The sequence below is a fragment of the Kryptolebias marmoratus genome, linkage group LG10 (genome assembly GCF_001649575.2).
Source record: "Kryptolebias marmoratus isolate JLee-2015 linkage group LG10, ASM164957v2, whole genome shotgun sequence".
In the NCBI taxonomy this organism is placed as follows: Eukaryota; Metazoa; Chordata; class Actinopteri; order Cyprinodontiformes; family Rivulidae; genus Kryptolebias; species Kryptolebias marmoratus.
In genome coordinates this window covers 12,921,351-12,939,390 of record NC_051439.1, presented here as the reverse complement: position 1 = coordinate 12,939,390, position 18,040 = coordinate 12,921,351, and the positions used below count along the sequence as shown (strand labels likewise).

Genomic DNA, 18,040 nt, shown 5'->3' with positions numbered 1-18,040 from the left:
AATGTACAACCAGTCACATTTTCCTGTTGGTTGCCTCGATCAGTGAACATGATAAACCAGAGCCACTTACTTCCCCACCACAGAGTTGACCTGGGTCCGTATTAGTCCCACGTATTGATCAATTTGTGCCTGAAAACGGGAGAAAATTTGATGAAACGCTGCAGAAGGTGTCAGAGTCGAGGTTAAACTGAGCTGAGAAGCTCGCAGTCCTACCTGATGCTTCTCATAGACCACAGGCAAGGTGAACATGGAGACCACAGCTGAGGAGCAACATAAAGAGTGTCGGTTAACATCCTAACGCCGTCAGCTTCTCTTATCTAATGCGTACAGAAGAGCTGCAAAGTGTCAAATGCTGTCATTTTTTGTATCATATAAAATTAGGTTGTAAGGCTGGAATTTTCTCCTAAATAACAGGTGAATGTCGGAGCATGTGAGTCATCCGCAGTGCTCGGAAGCTGCAGATATTGCTTAGGTAAATGACCTCACCTAGGATGAGCAGTGTCAGGCCATTAAAGAGAGCGCCCACGTAGGTCAGCAGCCACATCAGAACTGCAAACTGAGAAACGGAGTAATTTACATTAAAATACATTATCTTATCGGCAATAAAAGGCAAGGAGTGATGCTCTTGAAGTATGAGTTGAACCTTCAAAGAGTCGACCAGATCTTGCACGAGAAACAGCCGGCGGAGTTCCTTCATGCAGGTGTTGGTGTACAGCAGGATTTTGTCAGCATATTTACTAATCTGGTCCTGAGACAGAGCAATTTCAATCTCCAGGTAAGCTCTGGCAACAGAAAGAGGCAAAACAGCTTATAGTCTCAAACATTTTCAGTGAAAATCCACGCTGTTCATCAAACTTGTTCGGCTCACTTGAACGGATGGCCCTCGTCGGTCTTCTGCACGGCCTGCAGCACGGACTTGTAGATCCTGAAGCTGATGGTGGCAGACAGGGCCGCCAGGGCTAAGTAGGCGCCGACACTGACCACGCTGAACTGGGTCAGGGAGAAGAGGAGCAGGAGCACACTGCTGAACACGGCGCCCGACTGCTTCACGTTCCTCCAGTACAGGAGGTCAACCGCTGAGGAGGAAACACAGAAGAATGAGTTTTATTTCAAATATTACCTGAGCTCCTACTCTGCATCAAAGCCCTTACACTCCTGTTCCATATCACACATGTGGGTCAAATAACCGGAGGCTCTTGACAGCCCAGCATCCTCCGGGAGCTGCGGCCGTCACGGGATCCTGTCTCAACCCAGCTTTTCATTAGGGAAAAAAAAAACCTTTAGGTTGTGGTTCATTCAGTTTCTTTCTACCTAAAAATATAGTGACCTAAGCAGATGATAATAGCTGGCTCGAACCTACTGAAATATGTTTGCAAAGGTGTGTGTGTGGTGGATTTCAGAAACACCTGGTTTGGTCTCATACGTATACAAACTTACATGCAAACGCTACACAAAGGGTGCATACACCTGAAGCACCTGCTCTCGGGACAGAATTAATGATTAAACCAGAGCTCTGTGAAAGCAGTGGCTGAAATAGCAGCAGTATCAGCAGTTTGCTGATAAGAGTTCAATGTGACCGGAACAGATAGGCTGCTGTGGTCAGTCATGAAGGATGACGATGCATTAGTCCTCCTCAGTGCAGTGAAACGCCTCAAACCCCGTACGCTTGTGTAGGAAGAAAGATGTGGAATACATAGCACTGACATGCGTACAGATAGTCCGTCTTTCTGCAGTTTTTCCACCACCATCTTTGGGCGGTGGAGCCTGTAATTTAAAGCCACTTGCAGAGCCAAAAGGGAAGTGATAACCGAGGATTAGTTCAGTGTACCATTACAGCCTCGGCAGCCGACATGGTCTTTCTCCGGCGGTCTGAAAACACGGGCCTGTTTCCATGAGAACTGTCAGCTGCCTGACTGCAGGTCTAACCAAGCTGAGGTTTTGTTTTGCTGCTTTATTGTAAAGTTCTGTGCCGGTTATGAATAGGAAATTGCTGCCTCCTGGGTGTCTTGCTCTTCTCCGAGCTGCCTGCCCGCCTGCTTGTCCGCTCTAATTTTAGCTTTAGAGCTGTGAGCAGCATAGTGATGACGGCCATCTTTACTCTCCACTAAAAAGGCATCTGTGGATGCCTAAAAGGCAGGCTGGGGCTGAATGGTGAAAGGACTCTCTGTGTCTCAGTTAATCTCTGCTCACGGCACATGAAGTGGTCACACACAGTTTAACAGCACATCGGCAGTGAATCAGTAGCCAATCTGTCCATCCTACAAACCAGAATCAAACCAGGAGCTCTGCAGCATCCATGTGCCACTGCTGCTCCCTTCCTTATCGAGCTTACTGCTGCTGCCACCGCTGACAGACTCCCGTGTGGAGGAGGATTTGAAAGATGCTCTCATGCGCACAAAGACAAAGGTAGCCCAAGCAGCAGCTGTACCAACACACACACACACACAGATCAACAGCGGCAGCAGATATTTCTCCTGGGGAGACGTGTTGACAGGCGACAGCGGCTTGTGATGTGCTGCACGGACTGAAAGCAGATTGAAAAGCCTTAGTTTGCAGTAGAAGTGTGTACTGACCTGCGGCTCCCATGGCTGAACAGGGAAAGAGGCAGCTGCTTTATCTACAGACAAAAGGAGAGCACTGGAGGGGGAGTCCCCCCTCCCCACCCCACTGCATGGGAGGGGAGGGGCCACAGCAAAGCCAGCGAATCAGCACTCGCCTGAGAAAAAGGACCTGGGGATGGAGGGAGGGAGGGAGGGAGGGGGGCCGTGGATGGGGTGTGGCTGCCAAAGATCCACAGTGCAAACCAGCAAACAAACAGATTTTATGCTCAGAACAGCCGATCTGACTCGATGAGTAAAATAAAAGTCTGAATCACATGATTTCAGTGGCTGATAATTAAAAGAAAGAAAGAAAAGAAAATCGCACAGACTGTCGCTCCATTAAAATGCCCCGGTGGTCAGGATCTGCCGAGCACCTGCCTGATGCAGTTACCATGGCGACCATGTTCCATTTTCTCTCCTCCGATCACCGAGAGACGGCGATGTGGAGGGAGGGAAGGAGGGAGGGGCTTGGGCAGGAGGGAGGGAAAGCGAGCGCTCCCTTTGGGAATAGAGAGAGAAAGTCATTTGCTCTGAATCTGGGGAATCAGCATCATTTGTCCACAAACCAAAACGCCACATAAAAGACAGCCACTCCCTTTTATTGTGGAGCGCACAGACAATTGGGGGTTAAACACCACACCGGCGAGCTGGTGTGCGTTAGCAAATTAATGAAATTTGTGACTGACTTAAACCTGGTTTGAGGAGTAAAACTGCTTTGAAGGGGTGTGTTAGTTGTTCCAGACCTGAACGTAAGGTTCCTATGAACCCATTAACACCAAACTGTCTGCCTGAAAACGTGACAGAATTGTCACTTAGCCACTGAAATTAAAAAACAAACAAATCAATCTTTACCTTTTGTTCTGTGTTCATAATTGCTGAAAAAAGTAAATAAATTGCTTAATGACTTCACAGAAGATGAGCTCAAACTTTTCTTTCTGCAGCCTACAAGTTTGAGGAGCTCTCTGAATGTAGAGCATGTGAGTTTTGATGCTATAAAAAAACAAAACATGACAGGACAGACGAGACTTTTAACCCCTCAAGACTTAAAAACGTCACACTGTACTAAATACAGTATGTTAGATTAAACTGCAAAACAAAGAGCATTTGCTGCCTGATAACACAAGTGAGTCTTTGCACTAACATTCACTCGCGATGAGCAAAAACCAGAGCAAACGGTTTACACCACTGGCAATAATATAACTTCCCACCCCCCTTTTTCTGTAGTGGAACTAGTTTAGCCTGACCTAATTAAATCACCAAAGACATCCTCGTGGCCTCAAACCAGCCGTCACCCAATCTGTGAGAAGACTTTTCAAACGACTATTCTAAAAAGGATAGCTTAGATATTTTTTTCACTGAAGGGTGGTATTTGTTGCTCACAGGGGCAAAGAAAAATACTTAAAATCAAAAAATTTTAACCCTATCACCTGTTGTATATCTTTACAAGCTGATTTTACTTTCAGCATTTGAATATTTGGACTAAATATACCAGCAGTCATCCATTTGAAACAATCTTACATATTCTATTTCTGAATGCTTCACAGCAAGAAAATAAACCTTTCAAAATAAGTCTTTCTAAGAGTTTATTTTTATACTGTTTAGATTTAGGTGCAGTTGTATGCTATGTCATAATATTCATAATATTAGTTCAAATCTAAAGTTATAGGTAATACCTGTGCCATTTTTACTATGCTGCCGGTCAGTTGGTAAACATGTTGAATGATTGTGTCACGTTGAGTCACAGAAGTGTGATTCTTTTTATATAAGTCAGACTTTTAGTGATTCAGTTTTGTGTAAGTCTGCATCACAGTCCGATCAGGCCACAGCAGTTGTTTGGCAGTCATGTGCTCTGCAACAAGGATGACTAAACGAAATGCCTCGAGCTCTAAGGTGCTATGTAGTCATTCAAGACCGGAACGTAAATCAGATCAATTCCTTCTGCTGCTGTGTTGACTCTGTCCGTTTAATTTGATGCTTTTTGTGTGCTGTGGACACATTTTATCACAGATCACGTTACACAGTCTGAGAGGTTCTTAAATGGATTCAGCAGCATAAAGACAAAATGGGTTGCTGTATTCAAGGATCTCAGCTGCACAACCACAATCAGACACGTCGTTTCTGAGTTGCTGCTCAGCCAGACCTAAAAAGAAGGCAGCTGAGAAACCACACAGTGGCAACGAAGCGGCGCCATTTTCTCTCCTGGCCCCTCCTGTGAGACAGCCGTACGACAGAAACAAACACATGGATGCTCTTCTCCTGCCCAGTCTCTGCAGGCTGCCATGGAGGCTGAGGAGACAGGGTTGATGTAATCATGACGGGTGTGTCCTGGTTACCATAGAGACAGTCTGTCAGCACCATCCGGATGCTCAGACTGGCTCATTTAACAAAAAAAAAAACGGAGCATGTGCCATGAAAAACCAGCTACCAGCGGGGAGGGTATCAACTATGGCAAGCCTCGATCAATAATGATGGCATCCATATTTAAATAGATCCAAAACAGATGGCGCCCAGCACACTGATGTGCTCCTTTATGCTCCAAAACACCCGTCGTTATCATCTCTCATCCACCTCGCGTCATTTCTTTTAAAGATGCACACACATTGAGCAAAAAGGGTTCTGTTACAGGGCGTGACCGTGTTGATTCTTCAGCTAAATGTGCACATACGTTAAACACATCCACACACCCAAGGCTGAAACATTTAAGCTGCGTGCAAAAACAGCAGTCCGTCGCTCAGAGCCATGAAAACACAGACAGATGCAGAGTAAATCACAGTAAACACATCAGTACCCTGGCCCTTCCAGTTGCTCCAGGAGCACTCCTTCTTCGTCATGTCTGCAGTGGCCTGCATGCTGGTGAGCGGCTATATCCCCGTTTTCACCCTCCGCGTCTCTCTGCGGTCGCCGTGTTCTTCTTTGTCTCCCTCTTTGGCGGGACCGACTCAATCACTCATCCCCGAGAAGCATGAACGGTGGAGAAAGGATGCAGGAGAGATGCCGAGGCGACAGGGAGGGGGAGGCGAGGAGGGAGGGAGGCGAGGAGAGGTTTCCAAGGTGCTGCCGGCTCGCGGAGCACAAAGACTGATGCTGTGGAGCGGCGCTGGCTCGAACAGAGGGAGCAGTGGGGGGGGGGGAGAAAAAGTGCGTACGTGTATTCCTGCGTGCTGGGGGAGGGAAGAGTGGAGGGGCAAACTGTAAACACCACACCACAGTTTCTGCTGCAGCAAACCATCCGTGCGATGATTTAGAGCCTCAGGGGGGTGAGCGGGTGGGTGGTGATGTACAGAGTCTTTTGTCTTGGAGGGAGAGGTTTCACAATAAAAGCCCTAACAAAGCCCCAGACTACTTATGGTGGGGGTACAGGACGGTGGTGGTGGAGGGGGGTTGTCCAACATATAGTTTGATGAGACACCAACGCATGTCGCCACATGGATACCGGCAGCCTTTTCTGCTGATTATTGTAAACACAGCATGTACCAAATGCTCTGAAGCCCAGAAAGGCATTTTCTATTCTGATGTCACATGAAGTGTGTTTCATAAAGGCTAAATATAGCCTAACTTGATACCACGTTGCAAAGAAAAATTATGGCAAACATCCAGCTCTGCTACATATTTATTCTTGAAGGTTGCAGTTCGAGATACATATGGATTTTTCCTCTATGACTCAGTGGTAATTGAAGAGGCAAAGTGGTTGTTCTTAATAATTCATGTTAGGAAACACTGTAGATTTCAGCTAAACGCTCCTGTTCAGCGCCTTCGGGATGTCTTTGTGCTTGAAGATTTCCTCCACAGGACACGTTTGGGATGCAAATGGAACAAGGGAGGAAAAAAAAAAAAGTAGGATGCTTACAAGAGCAAAAGGATCAGCTTGGTCACTGTGTGGAGCGAGCAGAATAGTTTGGGTCATTGTTTTGATCTCGTCTTCAGAGCCCGGTCCCCCTCCACCCCCCTGCAGACAGCCACGCCTCACACCTTCTGTTTACTGCAGCCTGGACTGCCTTCAATGCCAGCAGCAGCCGAGGGTGAGGGAGGGGAAAAGCGATTTTATCCGAAACCAGACCGAACACGCTCCCTCATCGCTGTTGCTATGGTAACTGGCGTGGAGGTGCACCGACTGATGACATAAATATATCTGCTGGTCCATAATGGAGCAGCAGAGATGAAGGTGCACTGCTCCCTCTAGTGGCGGAGAAGAAAACACACGTGACCTGCTTTTGTTTTATTTCTAGAACCTTCTTGTGCTCTGAGTAAACAAAACAAGAAGGATGCACAAAAAAAAGGTTATTCAGTCGAACCAATGTACATTTCACAGGCATCATTATTGCTTATTTAAACCGGCAATAAACAAACCTATGTTAGTTTAGAGGTCAACAGAAACAAAATAATTAAGATTTCGATATCACAGAGTTATGCAAACTCCCGGTTTACAGAGAAATAGTCAGCAATCAGCAAGGTGAAAATACCTCTTATCAACAATAAAACATCCAGCTTAGAAAGCAATAGCTGCTGACTGCGACATCAAACTTATCTGTTCACAGGAAGGTGAAGAGTTAAGTAAGAAGGCAGATGATGTCAAGATCCCAAAGGAGCTTTGTCCTTACTTAATACATTTTTTACAGACTGGGTGGAATTTTTATTCGTCATTCATGGGCATAAATTTGAGTGAAACCATTTTTTCCGGCTGCATTTTGTCGTGTTTTCCACCAGAGGGTAGCAGATATGGCAAGAGCAAACCAGAACCCCTTTCCTCCCACTCATTTTTCAGAGGCACCCACTCAGATCAACATCTTACTTTATTTTCTACAAGACGAGATGGTTCAGGCTCTGAATGCAATCAGGACCTCTTCTGGGCATAAAAACACCTCAGCAGCGCTTTTTGTTTCATGCACAGCTGCAGGATACAGCGAGTGACACTACGGGATCAATGTAAATATTAAAATAATCCTTGTGTTTCCAAAACACTTAAATAAAAAAACTAACCTTTTTGTTTGTTGAAGCCCTCCAAAAGCACTGACACAGCAGGTTTTCCTGTGTCTCCTTTGCCCTCGTTGGTGGGTTTGTGCATGTCGTCCTGGTGGGCCTTTTCTGATCTCACCTCTGGAGGCACAGCAGCGGTCGGGGGCTTAGGCTTGCTGAAACGATCCTCCTCTGTTTTCACGGGGCTCTTGACCTTTGTGGCAATCACGGGTTCGACTGGGACCGCCTCAGTGGTACCGCGGGGAGGAGCGGTGGTGGGAACCAGAGGGGAGGGAGGGGTGACTCCCTGTTTGAGGCCCTGCTCTCTCTTTGGGCTTTCTTCGGATGCAGACTCGATGATGAGATCGCTGTCGAGCTCGGCCTCCCTCTCCTCCCTCAGAATGCTGTAGGCCGTGGGTGGAGCGTGCCCGCCGGCGAGGCCGAAACCACCCTTGGCGACTGGGGGATTGTCGAAGGGATTGCTAGCCTGGCTGAAAGTGACCTTGCTTTTAGGGGGTTCTGCAAATGGGTTGCTACTGGCCTTGGGAGGCTCTTCAGACACGAGCTCAATCTCAGAGTCTCCGGACTCTGCGCTGCTGCCGTCGTGGTCCCTGCTGCCAGGCTTCGTGCCTGGGTTACTTTTGGGAGTTGTAGGTTTTCCTGCTTCAGTCTTGAACATGTCTTGAGAGGGGAATCCTTTACCTGTTCACCAAGAAAAAAACAAAACAAAACATTGATGTCTTTATTAAGATTACAAATCTAAACAATCAGTCTGGTTCAGATATATGCCTGACTTTCACGCGGGACTGTCAGACATATAAGGATATAACCTAACTAGTTTTGCTGACTTCAGTACTACTTGTTGTGTTAACGTCATTGGTTGCCTACTTACAACCGGTAGCTAAGAGGCCCAAATATATACAGCAGGAATCAATTCTGTATGATAAAAGTGGAAATACAGCTTGTACTTTCTAAAGGTTTGCTGTAATCTTTAGGTTTTGTTATGATTCTGTGTGATTTTGTTTTCCATGTTGCCACATTGTTGTACTTTATTATTTCTGTGGTAGATTTTATTATAATTTTCTTGCCTGTATGGTCCTTTGCTCTTTGTTTTCATGTTTTGTATCCGTGCCTGTTTCTCTCTTTTGGTTTTGCTCTCTGCTGACCACACATCTTATTTACCACACTTGCCTCTGATTACTCATTACTTCCCTTGCTGTTTATTTAGCCCCAAGATTCATTTTTTCCCCTTCCTCGTACTTCCCTTTTTCTTTTCTTGAAGTTTTTATATGATTATTTATTCCTTTAAGCTATTTTTTTGTTTCTCTCCCTCCAGTCATGTTCCCCAAAATTTCCATTTACCACAACATATTAAGATATGAAATGACATGATATAAGAAGGACTATTTTTATTCATATTACCTATTTTATGTGAAACCTGAGGCGGGTGTTTGTGAGTTTGTGCTTACGTGTTGGTGAAGCATTCGGAGTGGATGAGGGGCTGTCGTCCTCCGGCTCTGACAGCGTCACTGTGGGGACCCCCTGTTGGCCCACGCTCAGGACATTTTCCCGCTCAGAGACAGGAGGAGGACGTTGCTGCAGCTCAGCCCTGGAGCCTGGAAGCTGGGACTCGGTCAAGGTGATCTTCACCGGGCTGGCCGTCTGCGGGGTCCCGCCCAGGTTCCGGTAGGAGCGGTAATCCGTCAGCTCCTCATCAGATGGATCTTCCACATAGGGGAAAGAGTGGGAGCCCAGTGCTGGACCGAGATTCCCTTCCTCATCATCATCATCATCCTCATCCTCATCATCTCTTCCAGGGTTCTTATCCATGTAGCTGCCCAGTAAATCGTGATCAGCTAAGCCTTTGTCAAAAATGTTGGGTGGAGCCCCCTGGTGATGGTCACGGAGCTCTTCCCCATGGCTGATATCCATGTAGTTGTAGGATTCTGTCTTGTCCGAGCCCAGCAGAGGTTTCGGCATGTCGTCCAATAAGCTGGAAGACATCTTGCTTTTGGAGTTGAAGTCGTAGGTGTCACTCGAGAAGTGATCCAGGCCAGAGGAGTCAGAGGAGTGGTTGGAGGGCTTCAGGTCGTCCGACAGGTAAGAAGCTTCCCGGCCAATTGTGAAGCTCTGATTGGACAGCAGGGACGTGTAGACGTCACCATCGTCATTCATGGGCTTCCTGAACAGGCCAGACATGGGATCATCTACAAAAACACACAGAGAGAGTCAGAGACGGTGCTCTTTGGGTCGCAGGACTGAATCAAACCAGCCAGGCTCTGAGCAGAGCCATTACCGAAAACATCCAGTTAAACAAAGCTAGACTTAAGCTTGTGCTGCTGCCAGGGACAGGGACTGTGTCACTGTGAAGACACAGAGCGTACTTGTACCAAATAACTGACAAAGAAGGATTGTTCAGAACCCCCTAAAAAGCCACAAAGACACAACTATAGTCTGTTCCAAATCATACCAGCAAAGGGCTGCCTGTAGTCACATCTGAGCTCTTAATCCTACACACATGTTAGATACAAACTCTGCTTCCAAAATCTGAAGGAGAGGAAAAACAGTATGCAGTGACCGATGGATAATAATGCAAAAACCAGAATACATCCACTGAAACAGAGCAAAATTCGAGAAGCTGCAAAGCAGCGTGTTTACCACTGTGTTGCATCAGCTTTTTTTTCACAACACACTGTGATTATTTGAGCACCGAAGAGACCAGGGCTTTTATATTTAATTATAAAGGATTACAGCTGTTCTTTTGTTTTCTTCTTTCTTGTACTCTTGCCTCCTTGGTGGCAGGTCTGCACTTCAGCAAATGGACAACAAAATTGTCTTGTTACATTTAATGTAGCTGAGCTTTGAGTTGCTAAAACAAAAAACCTACATCCTCTGGAAAAAAAAGAGGAAATTCTTACTTTTTTAGCATTTGAAAGGTTGCACTGTGAGATTTTGCTAATTTGAAGGTTTGAATGATTTGCTTTTTTGTATGTTTGCAAATTTTATTTAAAAACAAGGTTTGTGTGCAGAATAGTTTATGTCTAAGCATAAATGCTCTGTAGAAAGAATGACCTCAAGTACTGTATCACTCATTAACTGCTTGCAGTCATAAAAAAATGTCATATTATATAAAGATTTTAAGTAAGAAGGGGTTTATTTATTGTTGGAATAATAGAGATTAGATTTAAAATGAAATGAACTTTTCACATATGTTGTCTTTATGTCTAACTCCATCAATAAACAAGCAAGCTTCATGTTTAAAAGGTAAACACCTGCGATAAAACCCCACCATGGAACAGGATTTCCATGCTCTGTTTACAAGTCAGAGTTTATACATCCACAAACTCCTCCTCCTGCTCTCCAGCCCTGCTTCTCCAGGGCAGCGGTTTTGCTGCTATAAATAGGTCGAGTCCAGCTGCTGGGCTGGATAAGATGGAAAGAGTTAAAATAGCAGCCTCCGAGTTAACTCCAGAGGATGCAGAGTGATATGCAGAAGACCCAACAGGTCAGGACGTCCCGTCCCTCCTTCGGCTTCCTCTAAAAAACGTCCCGCCACCCTTCCTCTCTGCTGTCTTTTCAGCTGCTGCTTCTCTCAGCCATTAACAATACATCGCACCACGGTGCTGAGGCGTAAATACCGCACTCCTGTGCCGGGATAGAAGAGAGGGGGGTGGTGGAAAAAAGCAAACCAGGCCAAGACATTTTTTCTGCTTCAGGTTATTTGGCGTTAAATGGGCTAAGATGTTTTATGGATCAACATGTGAATATTTAAACTGCTGCTGGGCCAAGCTGAATATAGTGACATGTATGGCCTCGATATACTGCTAAAGTTAACCAATACATAATCCTCTTAGTTCACTGCCATGGTCTCATCAGTCATCACCCTGGCAACCCCATCATAATCTAACACACATTGATTTTCTGTCTAAATAAGTGCTGTGCAGTGGGAAGCACTCAAAGCCACTACACGCTGCAAAGAACTGTGACCTCTGGGAGCTGCTTGTAATCCGATTGACCGTACGCAACGCCCACCCCACCCTTCTTCTTCTCATCAAACCCTTCTACGTTACAACGTGATAAACGTACGAGCGGTTGCGTAACGCATCTGCAGCAGTTAAAAGTCTGCATCCAAGCTCTGGGCTGCTCGTTGACAAACTTGTTGAAGATTGAGGGCATTTTGAATCTGCTGATGTGACACAGCACCCGGACACGAACACTAAAAAAAAAAAACACAAGGCCGAGACAAACGCTTCACTGCAGTCAGATGGAATTGGGCTTGACAACAGAGGAATTGTGTCGCGTTGTTGTGGCCACACGGCACATTCATGCCGCTGAAAGGATGGGGCAGCTAGATAAAAAAGTCCTGGTGGATGTGCTGTGGAGGGGAAGTCCTTTTGTTGTCCTCTGTGCGGGCTGTGCAGCTCTGAAAGTAATGCAGGCTGACAATCTGTGCCATGCCAAGGCATAGGCTCCTAATTATCAGGCAGCAGAAAAACAAGAAAGCACGGACGACATATAAAGGTAGCAAAATGACTACAGGACGGCTTAAGAAGCTCACTCGTTGCTATTATATTTTTCAAGTCTTGGCACATCACCTTATTGTGTTTCTTGCAGGAACATATGATGCTGCTTCCACAAGCCACCCAAACAAGCTGTATTTCAGCTTTTCCTTCAGGCATCTGTGACTCTGCAGCTCTGTAACAACTCCATTACTCGAGCTGTGGCCTTATCAACTGTGGTGTTATCTTTCAGGAGTCCTCTTTCACAGCACGACCTTGTGGAAATCAATCCATCACGTCGCTCTCTGTGCTCTTATTCCAAAGCCATCTGTGCCTTTGACGGTAAATAAAATACTCTCACTCAATATATTTAGAACAATGGTACTTCTTACAGTGTGTGTGTGTGTGTGTGTGTGTGTGTGTGTGTGTTACCAGAGGACAAGTCAAAGGTACTTTATGTGAGGATGGACAAGTTGTTTGGAGGGACACTGAACTAAAAAGTCATTTTCATTCTCTTCTTCCACTACAGTAAATTAACTGTACTTGCAGCCTGATCTTAAAATATAAATGTACAAACTATGGATTGTTTTTTTATGTAAAAGACAAACAAATCCAATTGAATATCAGCACAACTAATTTAATGAAGAACCTTAAAGGTTTTCCCTTAAACGGAAGTGAATTTAGTATTTCATGAAAGAAAATTGACCAATTTTGACATTTTTAAGGCTGTTCTGTTCAGAATTACTCTTAACTTCTCACAAATATTTAATATTTAAAACATTTTTATCTTAATAGTTATTTGAATTTTAGGAGAAATACATAACGGTTTTACAAACAACTAGAATTTTAATGTTTAATTTTTAACCTGTAGTTCTTTAGATGTATCTGCAATCCACTTTTTAGTGCTCACCATCGAAGGCCAAAGGGTGATGTTGTTGTCTGTGTGTGTTCATTTATCTGTCTGTTAGCAAAATATCTTATGAACCACTGAAAGTAATCGTTGGATATACATCTATAGCTGATCAACATTTGGTGCTGACCTGATTCAAGATGGCAACCACATGATCTTAGAAAACACAAAAACGGCTACAACTCAGTCAGTTTTACAGATAATGAGCTACACCTTGACGCATCAGTAGCTGAGAGTCATTTTCAACACACGCTGAGCTCTAACAGATCTTGTGAGAACGGACAGAACTTCATCCCTTCTCATCATAACACGACTTTATTCAACACTAAAATATGCATTCCTTTGATGAGCGCCAGGCCTAATGGTTGTGCTTCCAAACCTTCGGTTCTGGTGTTAACAATGTATTGATTACAGCAAACGTGGCTGAACAATTACAGGAATACTGCTCACTAATTGCCTCACTTTAACGCTGGTGAGCATTTTTGAGGAAAAAGGGGTAAGCACAAAGGATGACTTCACTGTCACAGAACAAAACTACGATCAGATGTCGATGGATAAGAGCTGTGCCGAGGGTCAGGTGCTCGGCTCCATTGATCCGAGACAACAGGGACGCGCAATTACTGTAAAAAACATCGATGTATTTACCATCCTAGACGAAATTACTGACGTTCACACAGGACAAATCCTTTATTTGTCTTTGTCAAAGGTGAATAAAGCAGGAAAAATATAAAAAACTAATTTAATCAGTGGCACATTTTATATCAGATTGATTGCTTTTTTGGCTTGGATAGAGCTTTATGAATAAATAGAAAAGAAAAATATAGGAGCCTTCTTTGGAACTGACTTAAATTATTTGATTATTATACAATCTGAATTTTAAACCGAGTAGAGTGAGTTTAGGAAAAAAATAGGACAAACTGGAGTGAACTGAGTGCTGAATATCTGCTGAAGAAGCTGAAGTTAAGCTGTTAAAACTTAAAGAAGCAGAACACTCGCTAAAAGTATCAGAAGGTTAGCTGAAAGCTAGAAACAGCAGAAGAGTAGCCAAAAGCTAAAAGTAGCATTAGAAGACAAACGGCTCAAGAGAACGATGTTTTGAAGGGATTAAATATATAAGGTTTGATATTTTAAAAAGGGTTAAAGAACAACAAAAGTCAAAGCTCCTGGATGAGCTGGAGGTTTTGATATATTAATGGCTAAAATAACACAAAAGAAAAAAAAAAAGACACGGAAAATTAAAAAACAATAGAACACAGAATTAGCATTCACACAATAAACCACCACCAAAAGTCAAATGTACATGGTCCGTGGTTTTTGTGCTGATTTAATCCCAGAAGGAGGGGGGGCGTGCAGCAGTTTGCAAAGGGGTTTGAAGAGCTGGACGTCAACAGAGCATCGTGTTACACTTGATGGATTGTAACAATGTTTTGCGTGCACACGTGAGATCAGAAAGGCATTAAAAATTATGACTCATTGATGCCATCAAAGCAGGGACGCCACACCAGGCCGCGCTGCGCCACACACTGTTCTGGAGAGCTCGTTTGAACTCGGAAAGCAGAAGTCAGCTAGAACCGGGCACCTCGGAGCCTTGTTGCTGATCCCGAAGCACCTTTCTCACAGAAAGATGCTCTAATGAAGGTGTCTTGAAAGTTTGGTTTGATGGGTTCGGCCTCCTCCTCCTCGTAACCTCACCTCCCCCCTTCCAAATGCTTTGTATTATTTTACAGCTATTTTACAGAGAGGACCTGCATTGCTCGCGGCCCCCCCCTTGGGACAAAACGCGCCCGGCTTTCAGCAGCACAAATGCGCTGTGCTGTTTTTATGCAGCCTGGCAGATTCCTCTAAGTGCTCCTTCTATCTAAAAGATACGGAAAGGACCCTGTCAGGCATCCAGTGTGCCGTTTCATCCCTCTTAGTGCTGAAACAGAGACTCAAGCCTAATCCACCTCTCAGACACTGGATTACACAAGAAACTTCTCCTCATATCTGAACAAAAATGCAATGTCACCGCTCGTGCACGGCAAGACAATTTCCTCAATGACGGAGCCGAGCGCCATCTGCTAACTCAACTGGAGTGTTTTCACAGCGTGTTACGCCTCGTCGTGATGCAGCACAACTTTCGGCACCCGTTTCGGCCTTCTTGTGCTCGACATAGAAACTGAAAGTTGAATATAAATAAGGCGGAGTTACCCCGTGGTGTCGGAGATGCAGGGATCCGAGGTAATTTAGTACGGCTGAAATCAGCATTATCTGGGTCCTGTGGGTAGCTAGCTGCTGTGAACAAGATTTAAGACGGGCACGGGTCGATTGTTGTCTAAAAGATGCAGTTCGAGATATCTTGAGCTTCACAAATCACGCTCTTTAATGGCTAAAAACGGCTCCGAATTACACAGAAGTTAAAGGCCTGGCTGTCCTCAAAGGTCGCTACGATCATTTGATGCAGAGAAATGATGCAGTTGTAGCCGTTTCTGTGGAAATAATGTTCTGCAACGTCACAAGAGCTAACCCTCAGAGGACATGCAGACTCAGCTACTACCACACCAAATTTCAGCTTCATATTTGCACAATGAACCGAGTTATAACCATTTATTTTGATTGTTTATGGTGGCCATTTTGAATTGGATTGACTCCAAAGGTTAATCAGTTGTAGAGTGATTACTTCCTGAAAGTTTCATTAAAATTTAACCTGTGGTTCATGAGATATTTTGCTAACAGACAACGTGTGTTGACTCCAATAGTTACTGCCAAAGTTTTAAATAAAGAAGTGTCACGTTGTGTAGAATGTTGTGAATGAGTCTCGGCTACAACCACACCAGATTTTGGTCGTAAAATTTATAAAATTGTAGTCATTTTTTTGTTTTCTGAGGGCAGTCGACTGTGGCGGCCATCTTGAATTGGCGTGGCCTTCAAAATTAATCGGTCATAAATATCCACTGATCAATTCCATGGTGCATGAGATGTTTTGATAACAAAGTTGACTTTTGTGCAATTTAATAGTGTTCAGAATATGTAATGAGGATCACTCTCAGCTACTACCACACTAAGCTTTACCTTAATATCTGTAAAATTATCTAAGTTAAAGCCATTTTAATTGCTTTAAGGTCTGTTGGCTTCGGCGGCCACCTTGAAATGTATTCACTCCAAAAAATTAAGCTACTTTCTGAGCGTTTCATTCATTTCTGTCCAGTGGTTCGTGAGATATTCTGCTAACAGGCAGCCCCGGGAACACGCCGGCAGAAACATCATCGCCTGCCCTCACTTTCGCAGCCGCAGGGACAGGAGGACGCCATCAGATTTCTGGTCAGGGCGGAACTATCTGCTTTGATGGGAGAGATCTGCAGCGTTCCCAGCGAGAACAAACGTGACAGGACAGATTACTTCACGTCTACGAGCACGGCTCAGTGGGAGTCGCAGCAATTTCAGGCTATTCCTTTTTTTCTTTTCTTTCTTTTTTAGAAACCAAAACAAAGCGTGTGTCTTTGTCGGCGTGCACCTACACAGCTGTTCTGGCAGACTGTTATGAAAGTAGAGCACACGCTTTGTTTACTTTTTTCAGGAGAGTGAACCTGATCATTTAAACGCTCACTGCATTTAAAAAAGCTCCCTTCAGCTTTTAACATTTCAAGCTCTGCCCTGAAAACAAATAAAGGGTCTCAGGATACCGAAGCCCAACGAATTTAGATTAAAAAAGATGATTTCTTTTTGATTTGGATCAGTGGCAGAATGCCAAATGAGAAGGAGCCTGAGTCTGGCTGGAGTTTTTTTTTTTTTTTTTTTTTTAAAAGCATAATCTCATGAATTTTTCAGTGGGTTCGAGAATAAAAGTGCAGGGCTGACTAGTTTTGCTCGCCAAGCGAATAGAGAGCCATGTTGCTTTCGGGATTAAAAATAGCAGCATGAGCCGGGCTGTGTATTGAGGGGGTTGAGGGCTTAAAACTGACTTTATCTTCCAACAAAAACTCAAGAAAACACTAATATAGCAATATAACCGATGTGGCCTATACAAGATCCATCATGCACCAAGAAAACAAACCTTTTAATAACTGTTTTATGTCCTTTTTGGTGATAAAAATGTAGAATTTGTCTGTTTTCTCGTCACATACTTCAAACTTCTATATGAAACAGCAGGTATATATATATATTATGGTAGAAATAAGCTTAAATGTGAGGGCTGGAGCAACTGTATTATTAGATCTGATCTCATCAACTTTTAATATGATCTAAGTGAGAAAAACAAGGAGTATATTAATTATTGATGCTTTATATCATGCCCAAATCATAAGCAGCTGATGTTATATTAATTTTTTTCAGGCATAATATGAGTTCATCCGCTATTGCTGCTGATAAACATGTAAAAGTTGTTTGTTTTTGCAGCTGTTGGGTGTTTTTAAGTTTGTTTGTTGTTGTTGTTTTTACTCTGCGCACCAGCAGACAGGAAGGCCGTCTGTCGTAATCTGAGCCAACCTGGCCGCGTCTTTAATGAGTCTTTAACGCGTTTTATCTGCCTCTGCTGAAAACAACGAGACGTGAGGCGGCTCGGACGCGACACGCCGGCCCGAAATGTCCGGATCGGCCCGAGATAAGCGCGGCTTTTACCTGTAGATGCAGTTTCCATAGCAACGGGAGGCCTCCCGTCGTCCTGGAAGGGATGAAACTGTTTATCCAGGTCGCCCGCCGCCTCGCCGCCGCCTCGCGCCTTGAATTCGTCGCCGAACCGAGCCGGCGGCGCGCCGCTGCCGAACAGGCCGTTCCTCTCGCGGTCGTCCCCGAACCACTTCCCCTCCGAGCCGAGCTCCTCAGCGGACATGCTTGCTCCTGTCGTCGGACGGAGGAAGGAGGCGAATCGCCGCGGCTGCTCCGAGACGACGGGTGACGGCGGTGGTAGTGGTGGTGGTGTTGGCGAGGTGGAGGACGCTTTCTTCCCTTTTACCGTGCGAGGAGAAAGCGATAGAGAGATAGAGAGAGGGAGGACACAAAGCTCGGCTCCTGGCTCCGGTTCTGACTCGGGTTCTGCGGACGGTGCGGTCGGTCCGGGAGCAGGAGGAGAGAAGTGAGGCTGATTGTTTTAGTTCACTGAT

General features: G+C 44.8%; 1 protein-coding gene across 3 annotated transcripts in view; it reads right to left on the bottom strand.

The window, feature by feature from the left end:
* Positions 1-18,040, bottom strand: part of rtn1a (reticulon 1a) — a 19,194-nt gene extending 1,154 nt beyond the window's left edge. Inside the window, exons 1-8 of one of the 3 annotated variants that reach the window (XM_017414934.3) lie at positions 17,559-18,040; positions 9,023-9,760; positions 7,578-8,255; positions 869-1,076; positions 644-782; positions 487-556; positions 214-260; positions 71-129 (exon numbers count right to left, since the gene is read on the bottom strand). In XM_017414934.3, coding sequence (XP_017270423.1) covers positions 71-129; positions 214-260; positions 487-556; positions 644-782; positions 869-1,076; positions 7,578-8,255; positions 9,023-9,760; positions 17,559-17,769 — 2,150 coding nt within the window. In that variant the 5' untranslated portion in view covers positions 17,770-18,040. Of the gene's footprint in view, positions 1-70; positions 130-213; positions 261-486; positions 557-643; positions 783-868; positions 1,077-2,573; positions 2,698-5,388; positions 5,709-7,577; positions 8,256-9,022; positions 9,761-17,558 lie in introns of those variants that run through there. The other 2 variants (XM_017414943.3, XM_017414953.3) reach the window with 2 other exon arrangements.